This window comes from Muscardinus avellanarius, assembly GCF_963383645.1.
Source record: "Muscardinus avellanarius genome assembly, chromosome: 1".
NCBI classification, from domain to species: domain Eukaryota; kingdom Metazoa; phylum Chordata; class Mammalia; order Rodentia; family Gliridae; genus Muscardinus; species Muscardinus avellanarius.
The window spans coordinates 177,892,705-177,914,700 of NC_137786.1; the positions used below are offsets into that span (position 1 = coordinate 177,892,705).

General features: G+C 40.1%; 1 protein-coding gene across 2 annotated transcripts in view; it reads left to right on the forward strand.

Annotated features, from left to right (window-relative positions):
* The window catches only part of FCHSD2 (FCH and double SH3 domains 2), a gene marked incomplete at both ends in the record, with an annotated part of 242,205 nt that overhangs the window by 44,554 nt on the left and 175,655 nt on the right, over nt 1–21,996 (forward strand). For both annotated transcript variants that reach the window (XM_080700168.1, XM_080700169.1), the window contains one exon: nt 1,245–1,290. In XM_080700168.1, coding sequence (XP_080556294.1) covers nt 1,245–1,290 — 46 coding nt within the window. The remainder of the gene's footprint in view (nt 1–1,244; nt 1,291–21,996) is intronic.

Sequence of the window (21,996 nt, forward strand, 5' to 3'; positions counted from 1 at the left end):
ATTTCAAAATAAAGAATAAAACTTAGGACAGGGGTGTAGCTCGGAGGTAGAATGCCCCTGGGTTCCATCCCCAGACCCACAAAAAACAAACAAACACAAAAAACAGCCGGGCGTGGTGGCGCACGCTTGTAATCCCCATGCTTGGGAGGCGAAGACAGGAGGATCGCACAGGTTCGAAGCCAGTCGTGCTACCTTAAGAGACCCTGTTTCCAAATAAAAATATAAAAAAATAGGTCTGGGAGTTAGCCTGGAGGTAGAAGGGCTTCCAGGAACCCCAGTACCACCAAAACAACAACAACAACAACAACAAAAAAAAAAAAACAAAAAACCCACACCACACCCGGTGCCTGTTTTAATTATGATTGGCAGTATCTTCTTCTACATTAGTGGTATACATAACAATGTACCTTACAAACCATAGGCACTGAAGAGTCAACAAAATGTAGTAACACTGATAATTTCCCTTTAATATTCTAAGTTTAAAGACTTCTCTGTTACGTGTCAGGGGCCCATGCTATTGAAACCACTGTACTCTGACACACAGACACACAGACACACATACTTTTTTTGTGGTACTGGGGCTGGAACCCAGGGATATTCTATCTCTGAACCACACCCCTAGCCCTATTTTTTATTCTTTATTTTGAAACAGGGTCTCATTGAGTTGCAAAGAGCCTCTCTAAGTAGCTGAGGCTGGCTGTGAACTGGGATTCTCCTGTCTCAACCTCCCAAATGCTGGGATTGCAGGCATGCGCCATCACACCTGCTGCACATACACACTTCTATCTCAACTAAGATCATGCTAGTAGTTGGTAGATTTGGGCTTTGAATGTAGATGGTCTAACTGTAGAGACCATGCTGGCAGCAGTACTCCTAAGCACATTAAAAATGGATAAAATAAGCTGGGTGTGGTGATGCATGCTTATAAATACCAGTACTTGAGAGGCTGAAACAGGAGGATCTCTGTTAGCAACCACCCTCAGCTACTTAGTGAGGCCCTGAGCAGCTTAGTGAGACTCTGTTTCCAAATAAAGAATAAAAAATAGGGCTGGGGATGTAGCTCGGAGGTAGAATGCCCCTGTGTTCGATCCCTAGTACCACAAAAAGAGAGAAAGAAAGGATAAAATATTCTCCTTTCCCACGCATATCTTTACCAGGCAGTATTCGAAGGATTATTGATAAACTCACATGAAATTATTAAATTATATTTTGGTAATTATTTTTATTGGTTTATTTGCTTTTAGGACGTTCAGTCAGAAGAAGGCTGCTATTGAAAGAGAATATGCACAGGTAAGCTTGGAGTTGGCGTTCCCCATTCTGGGTGCCTCTTTTCCTTGGGCAGATAACCGTTGTCAGAACATCAGTATCCCCATGTCCTGCTTTTCTTTTCATTTCTGACTGCTTCCTTTGATCCCCCTTTTGCTCCATTTGAATCTTTATTTGTTTGTTTTGGTGGTACTGGGGTTCCTGGAAACCCTTCTACCTCCGGGCTTCACTCCCAGACCTATTTTTTTACTGTTTTATTTGGAAACGGTCTCTTAAGCCAGCGCACGCGGCTGGCTTCGAACCCGTGCCATCCTCCTGTCTCCGCCTCCGAAGCGCAGGGATTACAAGCGTGTGCCACCACGCCCGGCCCTCCATTTGAATCTTTAAATGAGAACCTATGTTGCTTCTCATTATAAAGAAGGTTGTAAACCTGTTGGGAGAAGACATTATCTGTAACACTTGTCTTTACAGGCACAAATGACAATATGTTTTAGAAATATATTTATTCATTCTCCTTTATGCACTTATGAAATAATTATCCACAGCTTATGAAAAGTAAATTTTATATCAGTCATTCATTTAGTTCTTATAATAGCCTTATTGATAAGAGTATGATTGTATTCAGTGGATGATATGGAGCTATTTTTAGAGAAATTTTGGCATTTGCTGCTTTTTTTTTTTTTTGGTACTGGGGATGGAACTCAGGTGCATGGGGGTTTCTACCTTTGAGCGACACCCCACTCCTATTTTTTATTCTTATTTTGAAATGCTCTCACTGAGTTGCAAAGGGCCTCACAAAGTAGCAGAGGCTGTCTTCAAACCGCAATCCTGCTGTCTCATCCTCCTGAATGCTGGGATTTTAAGTGAGTGCTATCACGCCCAGCTGCTTCTTTAACTTTAATGAGACCCTTATTTGTGCCCCAGTAGCTAAATATTGCAAGAAGAATTATGTTACCACATTATTTTGGGGATGTGTAAAAATCAACTTTTTCAGTGTATAAAAACAGTTTAACATAATTTGGAAATGCTGGCCTTTTTAAAAATCAGTTACTTTCTATGTACAATAGTATAATTTTTCTTTCCCTTCCCTCACAAACTGGAAAGCTCATATTTGTAGAAAAAATTTAAAATGCAAGAGAACATTCGAAGGAAAAAATAACATTTACTTAATGTTAAATGGTAAAGACTGTTGATAAGGCTACTGTTACTTCATTATAAATAATGAATTGGGGCATGACTTTTTCAATTGGGGCATGTTTTTTTAAGTTTTATTTTTAATTTTATTGTAATTTCATTATAGTTAACTTGGCAAATGTCTGTCTGTATTTGATTTGACAGTTTTAGATAATTATATATTCATTAATTTATTTAGTAGTTGTTGAGTGCTCTTAAATGTATCAGGTGATTCATATAATGAACAGCATCACTTCTAGTATTTGTGTTAGGTCTTTTAATGCATTTATAATGAATACTAGTAATGATAGGGTAACATGTATTTGGTACCAGGCTCTGTGCTGTGAATACAGTTCTAATCCTCTTCTCTTTCCTCAGATTAAAAAACAAATTAAAAGTATATGGCTGGTTTTCTTCTTCTATTGGTCATTTCCATGTCTTTAAACAACATGTTCATAACTGAATCTTTTTTTTTTTTTTGTGGTACTGGGGATGGAATTCAGGGGCATTCTACCTCCAAGCTATACCTCAAGCCCTATTTTTTATTCTTTATTTTGAAACAGTGTCTCACTGAGTTGCAAAGGCCTCACTAAGTAGCTGAGGCTGTTAGAACCTCAATCCTCCTGTCTCATCCTCCTAAATGCTGGAATTACAAGCATGCACCACCACGCCCAGCTTTTATTTTTTATTTATTTTTATTTTTTGGTTGTACTAAGTATTGAACCCAAGGGCATTCTACCTTCAAGCTACACTCCCAGCCTTTTTGTTATTATTATTTTTGAAACAGGGACCCCCTAGATTACTGAGATGCTTACTCAATTGCTGAGGCTGGTTTTGAGCCTATGAACATCCTGTCTCAGCCCCCAAGTACTGGGATTACAGGTATAAGCTACCATTCCTAGCTCATAATTGATTCTTGATTTATCAATCGTGTGTGTGTGTGTGTGTGTGTGTGTGTGTGTGTGTGTGTGTGTTACTGGGGATTAAACCCAGGGGCATTCTACTTTTGAGCAACACTCTCAACCCTATTTTTTTATTTTGATTTTGAGACAGAGTCTCACTAGGTTGATGAGAGGCTCACAACTTGCTGAGGCTGTCCTCGAACCTGCAATCCTCCTGTCTCAGCCTCTCATGTACCTTTATGCCTGACTTGATTTATCAACTTTAAGCATTATTTTGTTTGGGGGGTATAGCTCAGAGGTTGAACACCTGACTAGTATGCACAAGGCTCGGGGTTCAGTCCTAAGCAGCCTACCAAAAAATAATTGCTTGATTATTTATAATAAATGAGAAATTCATCCAGGTATGGTGACACATTCTTGTAATCCCAATACTTGGGAGGCTAAGACAGGAAGGTCACAGGTTCAAGAGCAGCCTCAGCAACTTGGTGAGACCCTATTTCAGAATAAAAATGAAATCAGGCTGGGAGTGTATTTTAGAGGTAGAATGCTCCTGGGTTCAATCCAAAGTATCACAAACAAACAAAAAACCAGGAGAAATTAACTCAATAATCCATTCCTTTTTAGCTTGCTCTTCCAATATGATTGTGGGTCTTGGGATGTACCTCAGTGACATAGTGCATGTGTGAGGCCAGGGTTCATATACTGCAGTCAATCAATCAATCAACCCAGTATAATTATGGTACTATTTTACTGCCTTTGTTACTTTCATAACTTCCAATGATATACTTAAACCTCTATGTCTTTTTATTATTAGATGTATTCATATGTATAATACACACATGTGCACACACTATTTATGTTATATATGTATAGCTAAATTGCCCAGATAGGCCGGGCGTGGTGGTACACGCTTGTAATCCTCAGGCTTGGGAGGCGGAGACAGGAGGATCGTGCAGGTTCGAAGCCAGCCGCGCTGGTTTAAGAGACCCTGTTTCCAAATAAAAAGTATAAAATAGGTCTGGGAGTGTAGCCCGGAGGTAGAAGGATTTCCAGGAACCCCAGTACCACCAAAAAAAGAAAATAATAATAAAATAAAATAAATTGCCCAGATTGACCTTGAACTTGTGATCCTTCTGCCTCGTCTCCTGAGCAGCTGGGATCACAGGCATGTGTCACCACTCCAGGATACTGAGCACTCGTCTGTGTACTGTGGATATAGCACTGCCCAAAGAGAGGTGGGTGGGGGAAGAAGACCTTACCCTTAGAGAGCTTCTTTTCTGTGGTGTATATAGTCTTGTAATTAAATATAAAAACTTGCCTCCACAGCCACTTGTCCTCAAAGCATTATGGTCATTTGGAAAAGGATGACTTTTTTTTGTGTGTGTGTGGGACTGGGTATTGAACCAAGGGAAATTCTACCTCTGAGCTACATCCCTAATCCCCTTTCTCTCTCTTTTTTTTTTTTTTAAATTTAGAAACAGGGTCTCCCTTTTTCTGACAGCCTCACTAAATTACTGAGGCCGGCTTTGAACCTGTGATCCTCCTGTCTCAGCCTCCCACATAGTGAGATTACAGGTGTGCACCACCACACCTGGATAAGAATGACCTTTATATTTATTACTAGTTGTGTATGTTATCATTCTCTCTATAAAAAGTTGATTTGGCCAAAAAAAAAAATATCTGTGAGATTCAGGGAACATACAGATGAGCCATTCCAACAGAAGCATATTTCAAGGAAATGAGTTAAGCTGGGCATGGTGGTGACCACTTGTAAACCCAGTACTTGGGAGCCTGAGACTGGAGGATCGCACAGGTTCAAAGCCAGCCTCAGCTACTTAGTGAGGCTCTCGGCACCTTAGACCCTGTTTCCAAATAAAATATAAACTAGGTCTGGGAGTGTAACCCAGAGATAGAAGGTCCCTGGGTTCCTTCCCCAGTCCATATAAATAGATGAAACGAAATGAGTTCGGGTAAAGTTGATCACATTACAGTATGAAAAATGGTACCGCAAGCATATGCAAAGTAAACTTGTTATCTTTAGGAGAATGCTAGAAGAAGGAAAGAAAATATTGCAGAACCTTATGTATACTTGAAGGAATATAAGCAGTGTACTTTTTAGAATTGCTTGGCAGTTTCAATGACGTAGATTATTGATGCTTTATTTATTTATTTATTTTGGTGGTACTGGGGTTCCTGGAAGCCCTTCTACCTCCGGCCTACACTCCCAGACCTATTTTTGCATTTTTATTTGGAAACAGGGTCTCCTAAGCCAGCGCGCGGGGCTAGCTTCGAACCTGCGCGATCCTCCTGTCTCTGCCTCCCAAGCGCGGGGATTACAAGCGTGCGCCACCACGCCCGGCCTTGATGCTTTATTTTTAAGTATGGTTTGTGGAGTTCGTTTTGTAATTCTCTAGAAGTAGCAGTTGTATTTCATATCTGTTCATGCAAAAAGAACAAACAAATCTCTGAAAACACAGAAACCACATAGGAATCACTAAACAGCCTTAAATCTTAGGGTAAAATCAACTCTGGCTTCTAGCTGTAGTTAGCTAACCACTGTGGTGTTGGTAAGATCATTTGCAGTACTCAACCTGAGATCGCTGCAGGCAAGTTCTGTGTATTAACGTACTTCCTGTAGTCCCTGGCAGAAGGCCCCTAGTGAAGGAAGGATACAAAAGGTTACTGTGGCTGCAGAGAAAGAGCAGGAAAAGACTGTGGACTTTAAGGGTGGTTCCTGACCAAAGGACAAACAGAGTAAACACTGACATACTGGCAATTCCCCTGTGGTATCACGCTTTTGCACCTAAAGTTTTTACTATTTTTATTCTTTTAAAAATTTTGTGAAGAGTTGAACATACCACTGAAGTTAGGGCTCTACATTCTGGTGGTTTTTTTTTTGTGATTTTCACCTGTATAGAAGACCTACTGTGTAGATTAATTAATCTGTTTGTAGTTAGCGTGTGTTGGGCGGAGGTGCACTGGGACTGAACTCAGGGCCTCTCACTTGCTGTCCTGTAGGACAGTGAGGCAGCAGGGTGACTACGGTGATAGAAGGTTCATCAGGACAAACATTGAGGGCACCACCACGCCTGGCTCTGTTTTCTACCCATTTTGCAGTCTGTGGTATGTGTTAAATGTTGAATGTTTGTTGAATGAATGGAGAAATATAGTTTCAGATTCTGAAAATTAGAATTAACTTCTAATAATGGTAATAATTAGGTGAAATTTACTCCATTTGAAGTATTAAAGTGATTTATTTTTGCAAAGTTGAAGAAATAAATGTACCAAAGCAGTAGTATTTTACTGTGAAGCATGGTTGACTTTTAGAATCTTGGGAAACAAAAAATAATTTAAAAAATATTACATTTCTTGGGGACAAGCAATGTTCTTTTACTATATTTACTACCTGTATTCCCCGGTAGTAAAAAATAATTGATAAGAGAATAATTATAAATTTATTTGTATCCAAGAGATTTTAAAAATGTAGTCCATCTTTTTATTTTGGGCTCTTTCTTTCTTTCTTTCTTTGTTATTTAGTTATTTATTTATTTATTTAGGGTCTGGGGATGGAACCCAGGGGCATTCTACGTTCGAGCTACACCCCCAGCCCTATTTTTAACTTTTTTTTTTTTGGTACCAATAATTGAAGCCAGGAGCATTCTACTACTCTGAGCTATACCCCCAGCCCTATTTTTTATATTTATTTATTTATTTATTTATTTATTTATTTATTTATTTATTTATTTATTTATTGTGGGTCTGGGGATGGAATCCAGGGGCATTTGACCTCTGAGCTACAGCCCCTGCCTATTTTTATTATTTTTTATTCTTTATTTTTTATTTTTTACAGGTCTGTGGATGGAACCCAGGAGCATTTGACTTCCAAGCTATACCCCCTGCCCTATTTTTTATTCTTTATTTTTGAAACCGGGTCTCACTGAGTTGCAGAGGGCCTTACTAACTAGCTGACACTGGCTGAGAACTCCGAATTTTTTGTCTGAGCCTCCCAAGTACTGGGATTACAAGTGTGTGCCACCACACCTGGCTGTTTTGGGCAGTTTTATATGCTATCTATATTTTGACTTTTAAATCCAGAAATTCAATTTTATCAGTATATCTGGAAGAAATACTCAGGGTTTTTTTGTACCAGAGATTGAACCCAGGGGCATTCTACCTTCAAGCTATACTCCAGCCCTATTATTTATTTTTTATTTTGAAATAGGGTCTCACGAAGTTGCACAGGGCCTCACTAAGTAGCTGAGGCTGTCAGTTAACCTGTGATTCTCCCGTCTCAGTCTCCCAAGTACTGGCATTACAAGTGTGCACCACCACGCCAGGCGAGACGTATCCTAATAAAACCAACAAGACACATAGTCTGTTAATCTATAATGGGAGAAGTGTCTGGTAAACATAATGAGCTTTAAGGTACTGAGGAAGCAAGCTCATGGATCAAAGGACTGTTTAGTAAGCATTTAACTTAGAGAAAGAGTTTGATGGGGTTTTATGGGGAGGAGGGCAGCTTATCAGATTTTTAAAATTATGGTAAATATACATAACATAAAATTTACCACTTAAGTATAAAATTTAGTATCAGTAAGCTTTCTAATATAAATACTTTATATTTCATGGTATAAAATTTTTATTCCTTGTGTGGTAGAAAGTGTCACTTCTGCCATTTGTTTGTGTTCGAATTATAAGTATTTACCTTAGCCCATTTTCTTTTTTTGAATCTTTGTGTGTGTGTGTGTGTGTGTGTGTGTGTGTGTGTGTGTGTGTGTGTGGTACTAGGGATGGAACCCAGGGGCATTCTACCTCCAAGCTGTATCTCCAGCCCTAATTTTTATTCTTTATTTTGAAACAGGGTCTCACTTAGTTGCAGAGGGCCTCACTTAGTAGCCGAGGCTGGCTGAACCGCAATCCTCCTGTCTCAGCCTCCCAAATGCTGGGATTAGGAGCATGGGCCACCATGCCTGGAAGTTTTGAATCTTTTAAAGCCACTCATGAATTTTGTGAGGGGAATTCAAATAAAGTGGTATCTAATCCACAAATGGACCCAACGGGTACAGATAATCTGCAGCACTTCAGCATACTTTGAAAGTGAATGTGTCAGTGAAGGTGCTACTGTAGTCCAGGACGCAGTCCCTGTTGTAACACACCCTTTCTCCCCCAGAACGCCCTGTGCGCTGTCTCTGGCAGTGGGCTGTCTCCTACTCCGCCTCAGGGAGGGGAAGGAATGCTCAGACCCTGATGTAGGTGTACAGCATCAGTAAAGGTAGTTAATTTTAAAAGAAAATTTTATTTAATGTGGCTATGAGATTCTCTCATTCACTCCTCCCAGCCATTCTCTAATATTGGTTTTTCATTGGTGCTTTCATTTGCCTACTACCGAGAAGGCTGGAGAAGGTTTGAGATGGCCAGGCCATGGGGCTGGGGCTGAAGAGCACATGCATTATGTGTTTGTAGTGATCAGTGACAATGGAGAACAGCACCCCAAACCTCTGGAGCCAGGGGATGGCCCAGACCTCAGCGTAACAACACTGTGGTGTGGTTGTTTTGAAAGTCATTTGTTCAGAGGAGGGTTTTCTTCCCTGTGGTTCTGTCAGTTTCCACCTCCAGCATGGATTTCAGGCCTGTTGCTGTCTGTACCAGACAGCACTGCTAATGTAGTACTCCTTGAACAAGAAGAAGTCATCAGCGCAGTTGTTCAGCTTTTCAACACTGGGCCTGGCTACTTTGGACTCCTGGGTTATTGACCTTTATTGCTTTGGGAAATTGTGTTTTCCTATCTTAGTTAAGGTCTTGGAAATAAAAACTGGGAAAGGGCTCCTAAGACAAGGCAGCAGAAGATGAGTAGTGACCTGGCCAGCAGCATGGCTGCTTGGCAATCAAGCATCACCATTTCCAGCCTTCTCTCTGAAAATCAGAATGTCTAGTCATCTTAAGGGTCTTGACCTCACGTGCTGGCCTAGCTCATTGAATGATTGGAGGAGGAAAACAGTGCAGCCAGCCTAGTGGTTTGTGTTTACCATCGAGACAGGGCTTAGCTGGCTTTCCTTCCTCTCACACCCCTCCCTTTCATTCCCTCCCTTTCTCCCTTTCTTTCCAAAGGACCAGATAGTAAATATGTTACGCTTTAAGAACCTTGCGATCTCTGCCAAATTATCCAACTGCTGCTGTTGTAGAGTAAAAACAGCCATAGACAGTTGGTGAACAAATGGATGCCACCGTGTTCTCATCAAATGTGGTTTAGTGAAACAGTAGACAGGCTGTAATTTGCCAACCTCTGTGCATGTAAACTATCTGTTTTGAAGACCCTGCCCCCCCCTTATAATTATGGATGGGTACTTTTTTTTAGGTATTGGGGATGGAACCCAGAGGCATTCAACCTCCAAGCCATACCCCCAGCCCTATTTTTTATTCTTTATTTTGAAACAGAGTCTCACTGAGTTGCAGAGGGCCTCTCAAAGTAGCTGAAGCTATCTGCTAACCATGATCCTCCTGTCTCAGCCTCCCAAATGCTGGGATTACAAGGGTGTGCCACCACGCCTGGTATGGATGAGTGCTTTTGTAAATACAGTAAAAATGAATTATTGGATAAGCAACATAAAACATACTTAACATTTCCTCCTCTTCCTCCTCCTCCTCCTCCTCCTCCTCCTCCTCCTCCTCCTCTTCCTCCTCCTCCTCTTTCTTCTTTTTTCAGTACTGGGGATGGAATTCAGAGGTATTCTACCTTGGAGCTATACCCCCTGCCCTATTTTTTATTTTTAATTTTGAAACAGGGTTCTCACTGAGTTATAAAGGGCCTAAGTAGCTGAGGCTGGCTGTGAACCAGGGTCCTCGGTCTCAGCCTCCCAAATGCTGGGATTACAAGTGTGTGCCACCATGCCCAGCTCCTCCTTGTCCTCCTCCTCCTTTGTGTCCTCCTCCTTGTCTTCTTCTTCTCCTTCTTCTCCTCCTTCTCCTTCTCCTTCTTCTGTAGTACTGAGAATTGACCCCAGGGACATTGTACTTTTTTTTGTGTGTGTGGTACTGGGGATTGAACCCAGGGCACTCTACCTTTGAGCTGCACTCCTAACCCTATTTTTTATTCTTTGTTTTGAAACAAGGTCTCACTAAGTCGCAGAGGGCCTCACAAAGTAGCTGAGGCTGGCAGCAAACCTATGATCTTCTTGTCTCAGTCTCCTAAGCACTGGTATTACAAATGTGCACTGCCACACCCAGCTCAGTACTGAGAAATAAAACCAGGGACTTTCTACCTCTGAGTTACATCTCCAGCCTTATTTACTTATTTTTATGGTACTGGGGATTGAACCCATTCTGTCTCTCAGCCACACCCCCAGCCATTTTTGCTTTTTATTTTGAAACAGGATCTTTCCTGGTTGCTCAGAGTCTTACTTCTTGCAGAGGCTGTCCTTGAACCTGTGATCCTCCTGTAACAGCCTCTCAAGTACTGGGATTATAGGCATGTACTACCATGCCTTGCTTGATTAGCCTATTTTTAAAAAGTTGCAGTAATGTTAAAAATTTGTTCCATGGGCTGGGGATTAGCTTAGTGGCAGAGTGCTTGTCTAGTGTGCATGAGGTCCTGGGTTCAATACCTAGCACTGAAAAAAAAAGTATGTTTTGAAAGAAGTTTTTTTAAGATCATTTCTTGTTGACAGTTGACAACCATGGAACTTCAATATGTATTAACAGGTAGTATATGATCAGTTTTTGCATCATCACTCAAGGAAGAGAGTACTCTTAATTTATTACATTAATCTTTGTTAATAACCATACTCTTTAGACAGGTGACTTTTTTTGTTTTTTTAAATCATACTAAGATTTTCCCAATGAGAGAATCTGTGCATTGATTTACACTATGGAATAAAGAACTTGCTTTATGTGGTTTTTCTAAATTGCTTAGGCTGGCCTCGAACTTGTGATTCTCCTGTTTCAGCCTCCCAAGTACTGGGATTACAGGTGTAACCCTTCCTGCCAGATTAATGGAGTAAATTTCTTAATTTGGATGGCAGCTTCTGTCATTACATCAGAATATACTATCACACAAAATTTAAACTCTATGCTATATTTATTGACTAATCCTTCATAGATTTATACAGTTTAGAGGTAGGTTGGCAAGGGAGGTGAAAAAATTTTTTTCTTCACACCATCTTGTTCATATCACACATATGCTAAAGGAATTGCCATGTTTTTTCTGCATTTGTTAAGTTTCAGTTTAAACAGTGTGCTAGGTTGGTTTATCCTATGGATTGGTCTTCTGATTGTATCAAGCTATGTGTTGTTGAAGGCTGTTCTATTTTTTTTATTGTATATTCACTGAACATTTTCAAGCAAACAACTTGATGGGGTTCTCACATCTTCACCATTGTGCGTGTGCGTGTGTGTTAGAAATTCTTAGCATCTCAAAAAGCTACTGTAGAAAGGAGTATGGAAACTCTGATAGTTATATGTGAAATAATAAACAACAGCTTCTGTTGGTTTTGTAATTCAGTACCAATCTTTAATAATTTAAATAATTTTTGTTTTAAATTTTATTTTATTATTTTTATGGTACTAGAAATGGAACCCAGGGGCCTTCTACCTCCAGGCTATACTCCCAGACCTATTTTATACTTTATTTGGAAACAGTCTCACTAAGTTGCTGAGAGCCTTACTAAGTAGCTGAGGCTGGCTTCGAACCTGTGCGATCCTCCTGTCTCAGCCTCCCAAGTACTGGGATTACAAGCATGCACCACTACGCCCAGCTGTTTTCCTTCCTTCCTTCCTTCCTTCCTTCCTTCCTTCCTTCCCTTCCCTTCCCTTCCCTTCCCCTTCCTTCCTTCCTTCCTTCCTTCCTTCCTTCCTTCCTTCCTTCCTTCCTTCCGTGGTATGGGGGATTGAACTCAGGGACATTCTACCTTCGAATTATGCTACCAGCCCTGTCTGTCTGTCTGTCTGTCTACCTTTCTTTCTTTCTTCCCTTTTTTCCCTTTCTTTTATTTCTTTTCTTTCTTTCTTTCTTTCTTTCTTTCTTTCTTTCTTTCTTTCTTTCTTTCTTTCTTTCTTTCTTTCTTTCTTTCGGTACTGGGGTTCATGGAAGCCCTTCTACCTCCGGGCTACACTCATATATATATATATATATATATATATATATATATTTTTTTTTTTTTTTTTGGAAACAGGGTCTCTTAAGCCAGCAAGGCTGGCTCCCCCCCCCCCCCCCGCGGGGGTGGTACTGGGTGGAACCTAGAGTCTTTCTACCTCTGGGCTATACTCCCAGAACTTTTTTTTTATATATTTTTTGGAAATAGGGTCTCACTAAGTTGCTGAAAGCCTCACTAAGTAGCTGAGGCTGGCTTCAAACCTGTGCGATCCTCCTGTCTCAGCCTCCCAAGCGCAGGGATTACAAGTGTGCGCCACCACGCTCGGCTTGCAAGGCTGGCTTTGAACCAGCGCGATCCTCCTGTCTCCGCCTCCCAAGCGCGGGGATTACAAGTGTGTGCACTACACCTGGCTTTATTCTTTTGAAACATGGTCTCACTAAGTTGTGGAGGGCCTCACAAGTTGCTGAGGCTGGCCATGAGCCTGTAATCCTCCTGTCTCAGTCTTCTAAGTATTGAGATTACAAGCATGAACTACCATATTCAGCTGAATTTTATATTTTCTACATAAATGCTACTTTAGTTTTGATGTGTTTTTTCATAGCCAGTGTATTATCACTTTATTATCAATGGTACCTCCATATAAAATAGTATGGTATTGGGGATTGAGCTTAGGGGCATTCTGTCTCTCAGCTATACCTCTAGTCCTATTTTATTTTTTATTTTTGAAACAAAGTCTCACTAAATTTTGAAGGGATTTACTAAATTCTTGAGGCTGGCTGCAAACCTATGGTCTTTCTGGCTCAGCTTCCCAAGCATTAGGATTATAAATGGAACCACCATGCTGACATAGTCTTTATTTTTTTCTACATATAAGTCTTACCTTTTACTTTTTTTGTGCTTTTATTGGTGCAGTATAGTCTCAAATCATAATGTAAATCATGTTTACAATGACATACATGCACATGCTCTTGGTGCCCCTCCTCCTCATTTCCCTCCCTTTCAATACAGAGTACCTAGATTGACGTTGGTACACATTCACTTATATACACAGTCTATAGCAGTATTTATTTATTTATTTATTTATTTTGGTGGTACTGGGGTTCCTGGAAGCCCTTCTACCTCCGGGCTACACTCCCAGACCTATTTTTACATTTTTATTTGGAAACAGGGTCTCCTAAGCCAGCGTGCACGGCTGGCTTCGAACCTGCGCGATCCTCCTGTCTCCGCCTCCCAAGCGCGGGGATTACAAGCGTGCGCCACCACGCCCGGCTATAGCAGAATTTCTATTAATGAACCTAAGTCTTCTTCCATCCCTACCCTTTATTTCCTCCCTGGCTCCCCTGAGGTTTCTCCTCATCATCTGGAGTCTCTCTTGTATCCCGGTTACTCCCTATCCTGCACATATTAAAGAAAACATATGACCCTTCACTCTCTGTGATTAACCAATTTTACTTAACATAATGTTCTCCAGTCCTTTGATTTTCTTGCAAATGATATAACTTTAGTCTTTATTTCTTTGAAATAATTTTGGTTTATTCTTGTTGTATCATTCAGAGAAGATTTATCTTTTGTCACTAAAAATGACTAATTTTTTTCTATCTATAAACTGGAGGTAAAGTTACTTTCTTAATTTAACTAAGTTATTATAAGTTATAGGATTGATCAGATTTTAAATGACTATAAAATGTGAAAGTTAAATGCTTCTGTTCTCTCAGGTTCTTTTATATTTCCATTGTAGTTGACTAACCAACATTGAATTGCTATCAGGGTTTCTACATGCAGTACCTGTTGTGGACAGGTACTCACTGAAGGAGTCTGATATAGGCCGTATGGAGGCCATGGTAGCAAGGGAGCGGGTATTCTGACTGACTTGTCTGTTACTTTTCATGGGGCAGAAATTTAGGACGTTTGGTGAAAACTAGTTTTAATCTTCTTTTGCTTTGTTTGGGGTGTCACTGGACAGTCCTTCATATCTGTGTGTGATTATAAAATACCCAAAAATATTAAAGGGCTTTAAGAAGGCAGTTTGCAGATGTTCCCATTGTTTCCCCATGTAGATACAGAAAGGTTTGCTTAAGGGTCTTAGTTGATTCTGTTTTATTTGTTTACCTGATACTGAAAAATTATGGTGGTACCTGTGTTCCTATGTCTGTTTTCTGGTTACTCACAGTATCTGTTCATAAATGAGATCTATTTTAGAGCCTTATATATTTAGCAGTTATATCTCAAATCTATTTTAATGGAGGTAACCTATTCCATATATGATGATATAAATTTTACTATATTATTTCTAATGTTCTTATATATCTGCTTATGATCTCCTCCCCCCAATTTCTCCTGTCATCTCCCTTAGGCAGGTCTTCTTTTCATCTACTTATATACAACACTGAATTGTTTTAATGAGTGTGTGTGTGTGTGTTACTGAGGACTGAACCCAGAGGCATTCTACCTCCGAACTACATGTTTAGCCCAGTTTTATTTCTTATTTGAAAACAGTCTTGCTAAGTTGTTGAGGCTGGTTTCGAACTTTTGAATCTGAGACCCTCTGGTCTCAGTTTCTGAAATACTGGGATTACAAGTATGTGCCACCATGCCCAGTTTAATGACTTTTTATAGAGCTCTCAATGTGGTTTGAAGGTCATATGGCTCAATCCTGTTTGCATTTATTTTATTTTTCTTTTTAAATTTTCTTTTCTTTTGGTACTGGGGATTGAACTAAGGCATTCTACCTCCAAGCTACATCCCCAGCCCAATTTTATTTTTTTATTTGGACACAGGGTCTCATTAGATCTCTGAGAGCCTCCCAATGTTGCTGAGGTTGGCTTTGAACCTATGATCCTCCTGTCTCAGCCTCCCAAGTACTGGGATTACAAGTGTGTGCCACCAGGCCCAGCTTCTTTTTTTCAATATAGAGAAGAGGTTGGCAAACTATTTGCCATCAGGCCTGTCACCTGTTTTTGTAAGTAAAGTTTTATTGTACTACATTCACACCCACTTATCTACATGGTATCTATGACTGCTTATTTATTTTTCTTAATTTTTTTTTTTTTTTTTTTTTTTTTTTTTTTTTTGCGGGACTGGGGATGAACCTAGAGGCATTTGACCTCCGAGCTACATACACCCCCGCCCAATTTTTTATTTTTTATTTTGAAACAGGGTGTTACTGAGTTGCAGAGGGCCTCACTAAGTAGCTGAGGCTGTCTGTGAACCATGATCCTCTGGTCTCAGCCTCCCGAATGCTGGGATTACAAGTGTGCGCCACCACGCCTGGCTTTGACTGCATATTTAATATAAGTAGTTTCCATAGAAACCTTAGGGTCTGCAAAGCCAAAAATTTTTACTCTCTGGCCTTCTATAGAAAGGTTTACAAACTGCTGACACAGAGGTGGACAGTCTCTAAACTGGTTCAGTATTTCACCATCTCAAAGCATTTGGTTTCTAGGTAGGAAGTTCCTGTTTATACTGAGTAAAAATCTTACCTTTTAAGTAATCTTCCTGGGTATAGGATAGTCTTTTAGTAATTTGGAGACATGCTTATTCCCTCTTTCTACTGATAACATTCCTCTTGCTGTCTCCTCAGGCCTAAAAGTCTACAGTTGTTTAATTCATACTTGAATGTCCTCTGAAACTCAGTTTTTAAAAACCATTTACTTATTTTCTGTCATTGTCTCTCAGGCATTAACATACAGAACAGGAGCCAATTTAATATTCCTTTGGGTATGATTGGCTAAGGCTCTTTGTTTTTTTAAGCTTTACTGTATATTTCATACACACTGTGTACTCAGCTATGTTACTACTAGTAGTATGGTTGCATTTTTCTTTTAGGTAGCTGTATCACAGTAATGGGTTTCATTGACCTTAAACTCAAAACCACTAAGTCTTTTATGTATTTTGACATTAAATCAGATCTTCATTTTGTGCTAATCCCATAGCAGGATTTTACTTCTATGAGATTTTATTGTATTAGGCTTAGCCCTTTGTGTCAGGATGTTGAGAAGTTTCTGCATCTTGATTCTGTCATTCACATATTTACAGTTCCTTTTAGCTCTTTGTCATGTGAGACTTCTGTACCAGAGAGTTACTTGGTCAACACCTTGCTGTGTTTTTGTTGTCATTATTGAACATGAGTGAAATTATTCTGGGGATTTCTCTTAGAGTTTATGGTAGAATGATTTATTGCTCAGCAAACATCCCCCGCCCTTTCCCTGGAGGCTAAGTATGCATTCATCCCATCCCTGCCTTCCTGATTTGGCTCATATGATGTGCTTGGCCCAATAGAATGGAGATGAAAGTGAAGGCAGGCCACTTCTGAAATGAGGCTTCAAGAGGTATGGCAGGTTTCTCCAGCTCTCTTGTACCTCTGCCTTTTGCTCCAAGAAGAAATTGCCCCAGGTAATTACTACTTCTTCAGACTAGGTCCCCAAGTGAAAGATAAGTGGAGACCTGAATTTGACCTGCACTTTGAAGCAGAGATGCTCTAGCCAAACTGCAGATTGATGAGCAAGAAATTAGTGTGGATTATAATAACCCATTTGCATTTTGGAGTTGTTTGTTCCATAGTATTAACTCAGCAGTAGCTGGCCCATTCAGTTAACCAGGCCATTCTATTTTTGGAGAATTGAATATGAAGTGCCTATTACCTGTAAATAACAAAGTAAGCCAGTATTATGCCTTCATAAACACAGGATAAGTGTAGCTCAGAGGTAAATTTTGGGTCCAGTATTTGCTGAGGTGTATGGCATGAGGTGAGGGATCCTACTAAGGAAAGAAAGTTTAATTGCCAAATGTGACATACAGATATATCTGCTGCTTTAGCTATATACCATGCTTTGGATCATTTCTTTAATTTTTGCTGTGTTGTGTGTGTGTGTGCGTGTGTGTGTGTGTATGTGCGTGCATGCGTGCGTGTGTGTGTGTGTGTGTGTGTGTGTGTTACTGGAGGTGGAACCCAGGGGCCTTCTACCTCTGGGATATATCCTCCAGCCTATTTTATTTTATTTTTATTTAGAATCAAGGTCTCACTGAGTTGCTGAGAGCCTTACTAAGTAGCTGAGGCTGACTTCAAACCTGCAATCCTCCCGTTTCAGCCTCCCCAGTACTTGGTATTACAGGAATGTGCCACCATGCCTAGCTTACTTTTTGCAGTTCGACTTGCGTCATTGTCAAGTTCTTCTGTTAATTCTATTCTGTTTTTCTGTTTCTCCTCTCTCTTGTAATCCCTCCCCCACCACTTTCTACCCTTTTGGAAAGAACTCATGTTTTTACACACATACATACTAGGTAAAAATAACATAGGAGAGAAGAGCATTAGAATTCTTATTCTGGCTCCACCACTTGTTAACATAATCCTCCTACCTAAGTAATTTAAACCGTCTCCTCTTCTACATAGTGGAGTTAATAAATAACTTGCACCTGCTGCTAAGCTTGATGAGTTAAGAAGTCATTGGCTCAGTATCATTTGTATACATAGTCATTTAGCAAATATTTACTGAGTAAATTCTGGGGGATATAGTACTTTGCACATTAAAATTAAAAAGTCAGATCTGAGCATGGTGGCGCATGCTTGTAATCCCAGGCTGAGACCGGAGGATCGCGGTTCGCGGACAGCCTCAGCTACTGACTGAGGCCCTCTGCAACTTAGTGAGATCCTGTTTAAAAAATAAAGAATAAAAAATAGGGCAGAGGGTGTAGCTCGGAGGTTGAATGCCCCTGGGTTCCATCCCCAGACCCACCAAAAAAAAAAAAAAAAAAAAAAAAAAAAAAAGTCAGCCAGGTGTGGTGGCACACACTTGTAATCCTAGCATTTGGGAGGCTGATACGGGAGGAGCACGGTTTGAGGACAGCCTCAGCTACTTAGGCCCTTTGCAACTCGGTGAGACCCTGTTTCAAAATAAAGAATTAAAAAACCACTGGGGGTGTAGCTCGAAGGTAGAATGCCTCCTGGGTTCCATTCCCAGTACCACAAAAATAAATAAATTTATAGATAGATAAATAAATAAATAAATAAATAGTCAGGCATGGTGGGACATGCTTATAATCCCAGTACTTGGGAGACTGAGAAAGGAGGATCATAGGTTCATGGCTAACCTCAGCTACTCAGTGGGGCTTCTGTAACTTATTGAGACCCTGTTTCAAAAATGAAGAATAAAAAAAAAAAAGGGCTGGGGGTGTAGCTCGGAGGTAGAATGCCCTGGGTTCAATCCCCAGTACCACATGCACAAAAAAGTCAGTGTATTTAAAGCATTTCAATATTCACAGTCCTAGAAAGTACTTTTTGGTGTCATGTTGATGCCAAGTAAAAAGAAAAGAGAGGGGGTTCCATTCCCATTTACTGAAGAAGAAATGTAAATGTTTGCCTCAAGAAATCATGTAACAATTTTTAGATCATAACATGGCATAATACTTTAAGGACTTCTTTTTACATTTTCTTTGGCAATGACTAGGTACTATCAATGGAAAATATTTTTTGTTCTATTTGAGGATATGAATCCAAAATAAAGTATAACATGGCCTGTGCTCAGTTTCTTCTAGTTAATTTTTTCAAACTATAAATCCAAGTATGCATCATGGGTGATTATAATCTTTTTTATAATCTTGGATGAGATGCAATAAAAACAGTGAAGCAACTTTTACCTCCTATTATTTTAGAATATACCTTTTGCCAGATATTTTGACAGTCTGTTTCATAAGATACAAAAAATATTTTTTTCTTTTTGCAGTACTAGGGATTGAACCCAGGGGCATTCTCCCTCCAGGTTATCCTTCCTTCCTTCCTTCCTTCCTTCCTTCCTTCCTTCCTTCCTTCCTTCCTTCCTTCCTTTCTCCCTTCTTTCCTCCCTCCCTCCCTCCTTCCTTCCTTTCAGTACTATGGCAATTTGGGCTTGGGGATATAGCTCAGTGATAGGTGCTTGCCTAGCTTGCATGACACCCTTGGGTTGGATCCCCAACACACACACACACACACACACACACACACACACACACACACACACACCCCTCAGATTTGTCTTGCATCTTGTCTTTCCCTTTTTTTTTTGCACTACCGGAGATTGAACCCAGGGCCTTGTTCATGCTAGACAACTGCTGTACTATTGAATTACATCTCAACCTGAGATCTTTTCTCAATATTTTCCCTTATGTTCAGTTTCTATTATGCAATATATCTTCTTCCAAATAGTTTTTTTTTTTTGTGGTACTGGAGATGGAATCCAGGGCCATTCTACCTCTGAGCTACACCCCCAGTCCTATTTTTTTATTCTTTATTTTGAAACAGGGTCTCACTGAGTTGCAAAGAGCTTCACTAAGGCCGGGCGTGGTGGCGCATGCTTGTAATCCCCACGCTTGGGAGGCGGAGACAGGAGGATCGAGCAGGTTCGAAGCCAGCCATGCTGGCCTAAGAGACGCTGTTTCAAAAATATAAAATAGGTCTGGGAGTGTATCCCGGAGATAGAAGGGCTTCCAGGAACCCCAGTAACACACACACACACACACACACACACACACACACACACACACACACACAAAAGAGCTTCACTAAGTAGCTGAGGCTGTCAGTGAACTGCGATCCTCTGGGCTCAGCCTCCCTTAATGCTGGGATTACAAGCCTGTGCCACCGTGCCCGGCTTGAAATTATTTTAATGATATTTATTTATTTATTTATTTGTTGGTACTAGGGGTGGAACCCAGCGGCTTTCTACCTCCGGGCTACACTCCCAGACTTATTTATTTATTTATTTATTTATTTATTTATTTATTTATTTATTTATGTGGTACTAGGGGTGGAACCCAGAGGCTTTCTACCTCTGGGCTATACTCCCACACCTATTTTATATTTTATTTTTGAAACAGGATCTCACTAAGTTGCTGAGAGCCTCACTAAGTAGCTGAGGCTGGCTTCGAACCTGTGTGATTCTCCTGACTCAGCCTCCCAAGAGCCGGGATTACAAGTGTGTGCCACCACGCCCGGCTCAATTTTTTTTTTTTTTTTTTTTTTTGTAGTAGTAGTAGTGGGGAATGAACTCGGGGCATTTTACCTCCAAGTTACACCCCAGCTCAATTTGTGTGTGTGTGTGTGTGTGTGTGTGTGTGTGTGTGAGTGATACTAGGGATGGAACCCAGGGGCATTCTACCTCCAAGCTGCATGCCCAGCCCTATTTTTTATTCTTTTTTTTTTTTGGTGGTACTGGGGTTCCTGGAAGCCCTTTTACCTCTGGGCTACACTCCCAGACCTATTTTATACTTTTTATTTGGAAACAGGGTCTCTTAAACCAGAGCAGCTAGCTTTGAACCTGCGTGATCCTCCTGTCTCTGCCTCCTGAGCGCGGGGATTACAAGCGTGCGCCACCACGCCTGGCTATTTTTTATTCTTTAATTTGAAATAGGGTCTCACTGAGTTGCAAAGGACTTCACTAAGTAGCTGAGGCTGGTTGCGTACCGTGCTCCGTCTGTCTCAGACTCCAGAATGCTGGGATTATAAGTGTGCGCCACCATGCCCGGATTATTTTTTATTCTTTTTTTTTTTAAATAAAAGCCTAGAGCTAAATTCTTCCCTATATTGTCAAGTTATTTTTGACAAGGTTTCCACGAACATTTGGTGGTAGAAATAATAATATTTTAACTAAATATTGTTGAAACATAATAATTACATGGAAAAGAATAAAGTTGGACCCTTTCCTAATCCCATATACAAATATTAACTCAAAATAGATAAAAGACCTAAATATAAATCTTAAGACTATAAACTTTTAGGAGAAAATCTGGGTCATAAAACCTCACAACACTGAAATTGGCAGTGATTTCTTGGATATGATTTCAATGGCACAGGCAACAGAAGAGTATACAAACTCTCTAAAAAATAAAAAAAAATATTGTATATCCAAAGACAATGTAAACAGAGTTAACAGTTACTAATAGAATGGGATAAAATATTTCCAAATGCTATATCTGAAGGTATATTAATATTCCAACTAGAAATCCTAAAAATTAACAACAATAAAGGCAAACAATACCATTTAGAGATAGGTAAAAGACTAACATAAGTAATGAATCTCCACAGATAACCAATCTTGGTTGTCTGTTGGATGGAAAATCTTGTTTCTCTGGTTCTGGTGTGTGTTACCTATTTCTTCTTTGTAGTTAATCTCTTTGAGTATTTTCTCTAGTGCTGGTTTTGAAGACAAAAATTCCTTCAGTTTCTGTTTGTCATGGAAGCTTCTTATTTCTCCATCTAATTTGATAGAAAGTTTAGCTGGGTAGGAAGTTTTTGGCTGGAAGTTGTTTTCTTTCAGTGTTTGGAATATGTTACTCCAAGCCCTTCTGGCTCTCATGACTTGGTTTGGGAAGTCTGGAGTGATTCTAATTGGCTTGCCTCTGAATGTCACTTGGCCCTTTGTTTTTGTTGCCTTTAAGATTCTCTGCTTGGCTTCCACATTGGTCATTATGTGGCGTGAGGATCCTCTTCTCCGATCCTGTCTAAAGGGAGTTCTATAAGTTTCCTGGACCTGTGTATCAACCTCTTGCTCTATGTTTGGAAAATTTTCTGCTATTACTTCCTTGAAGAGATTGTT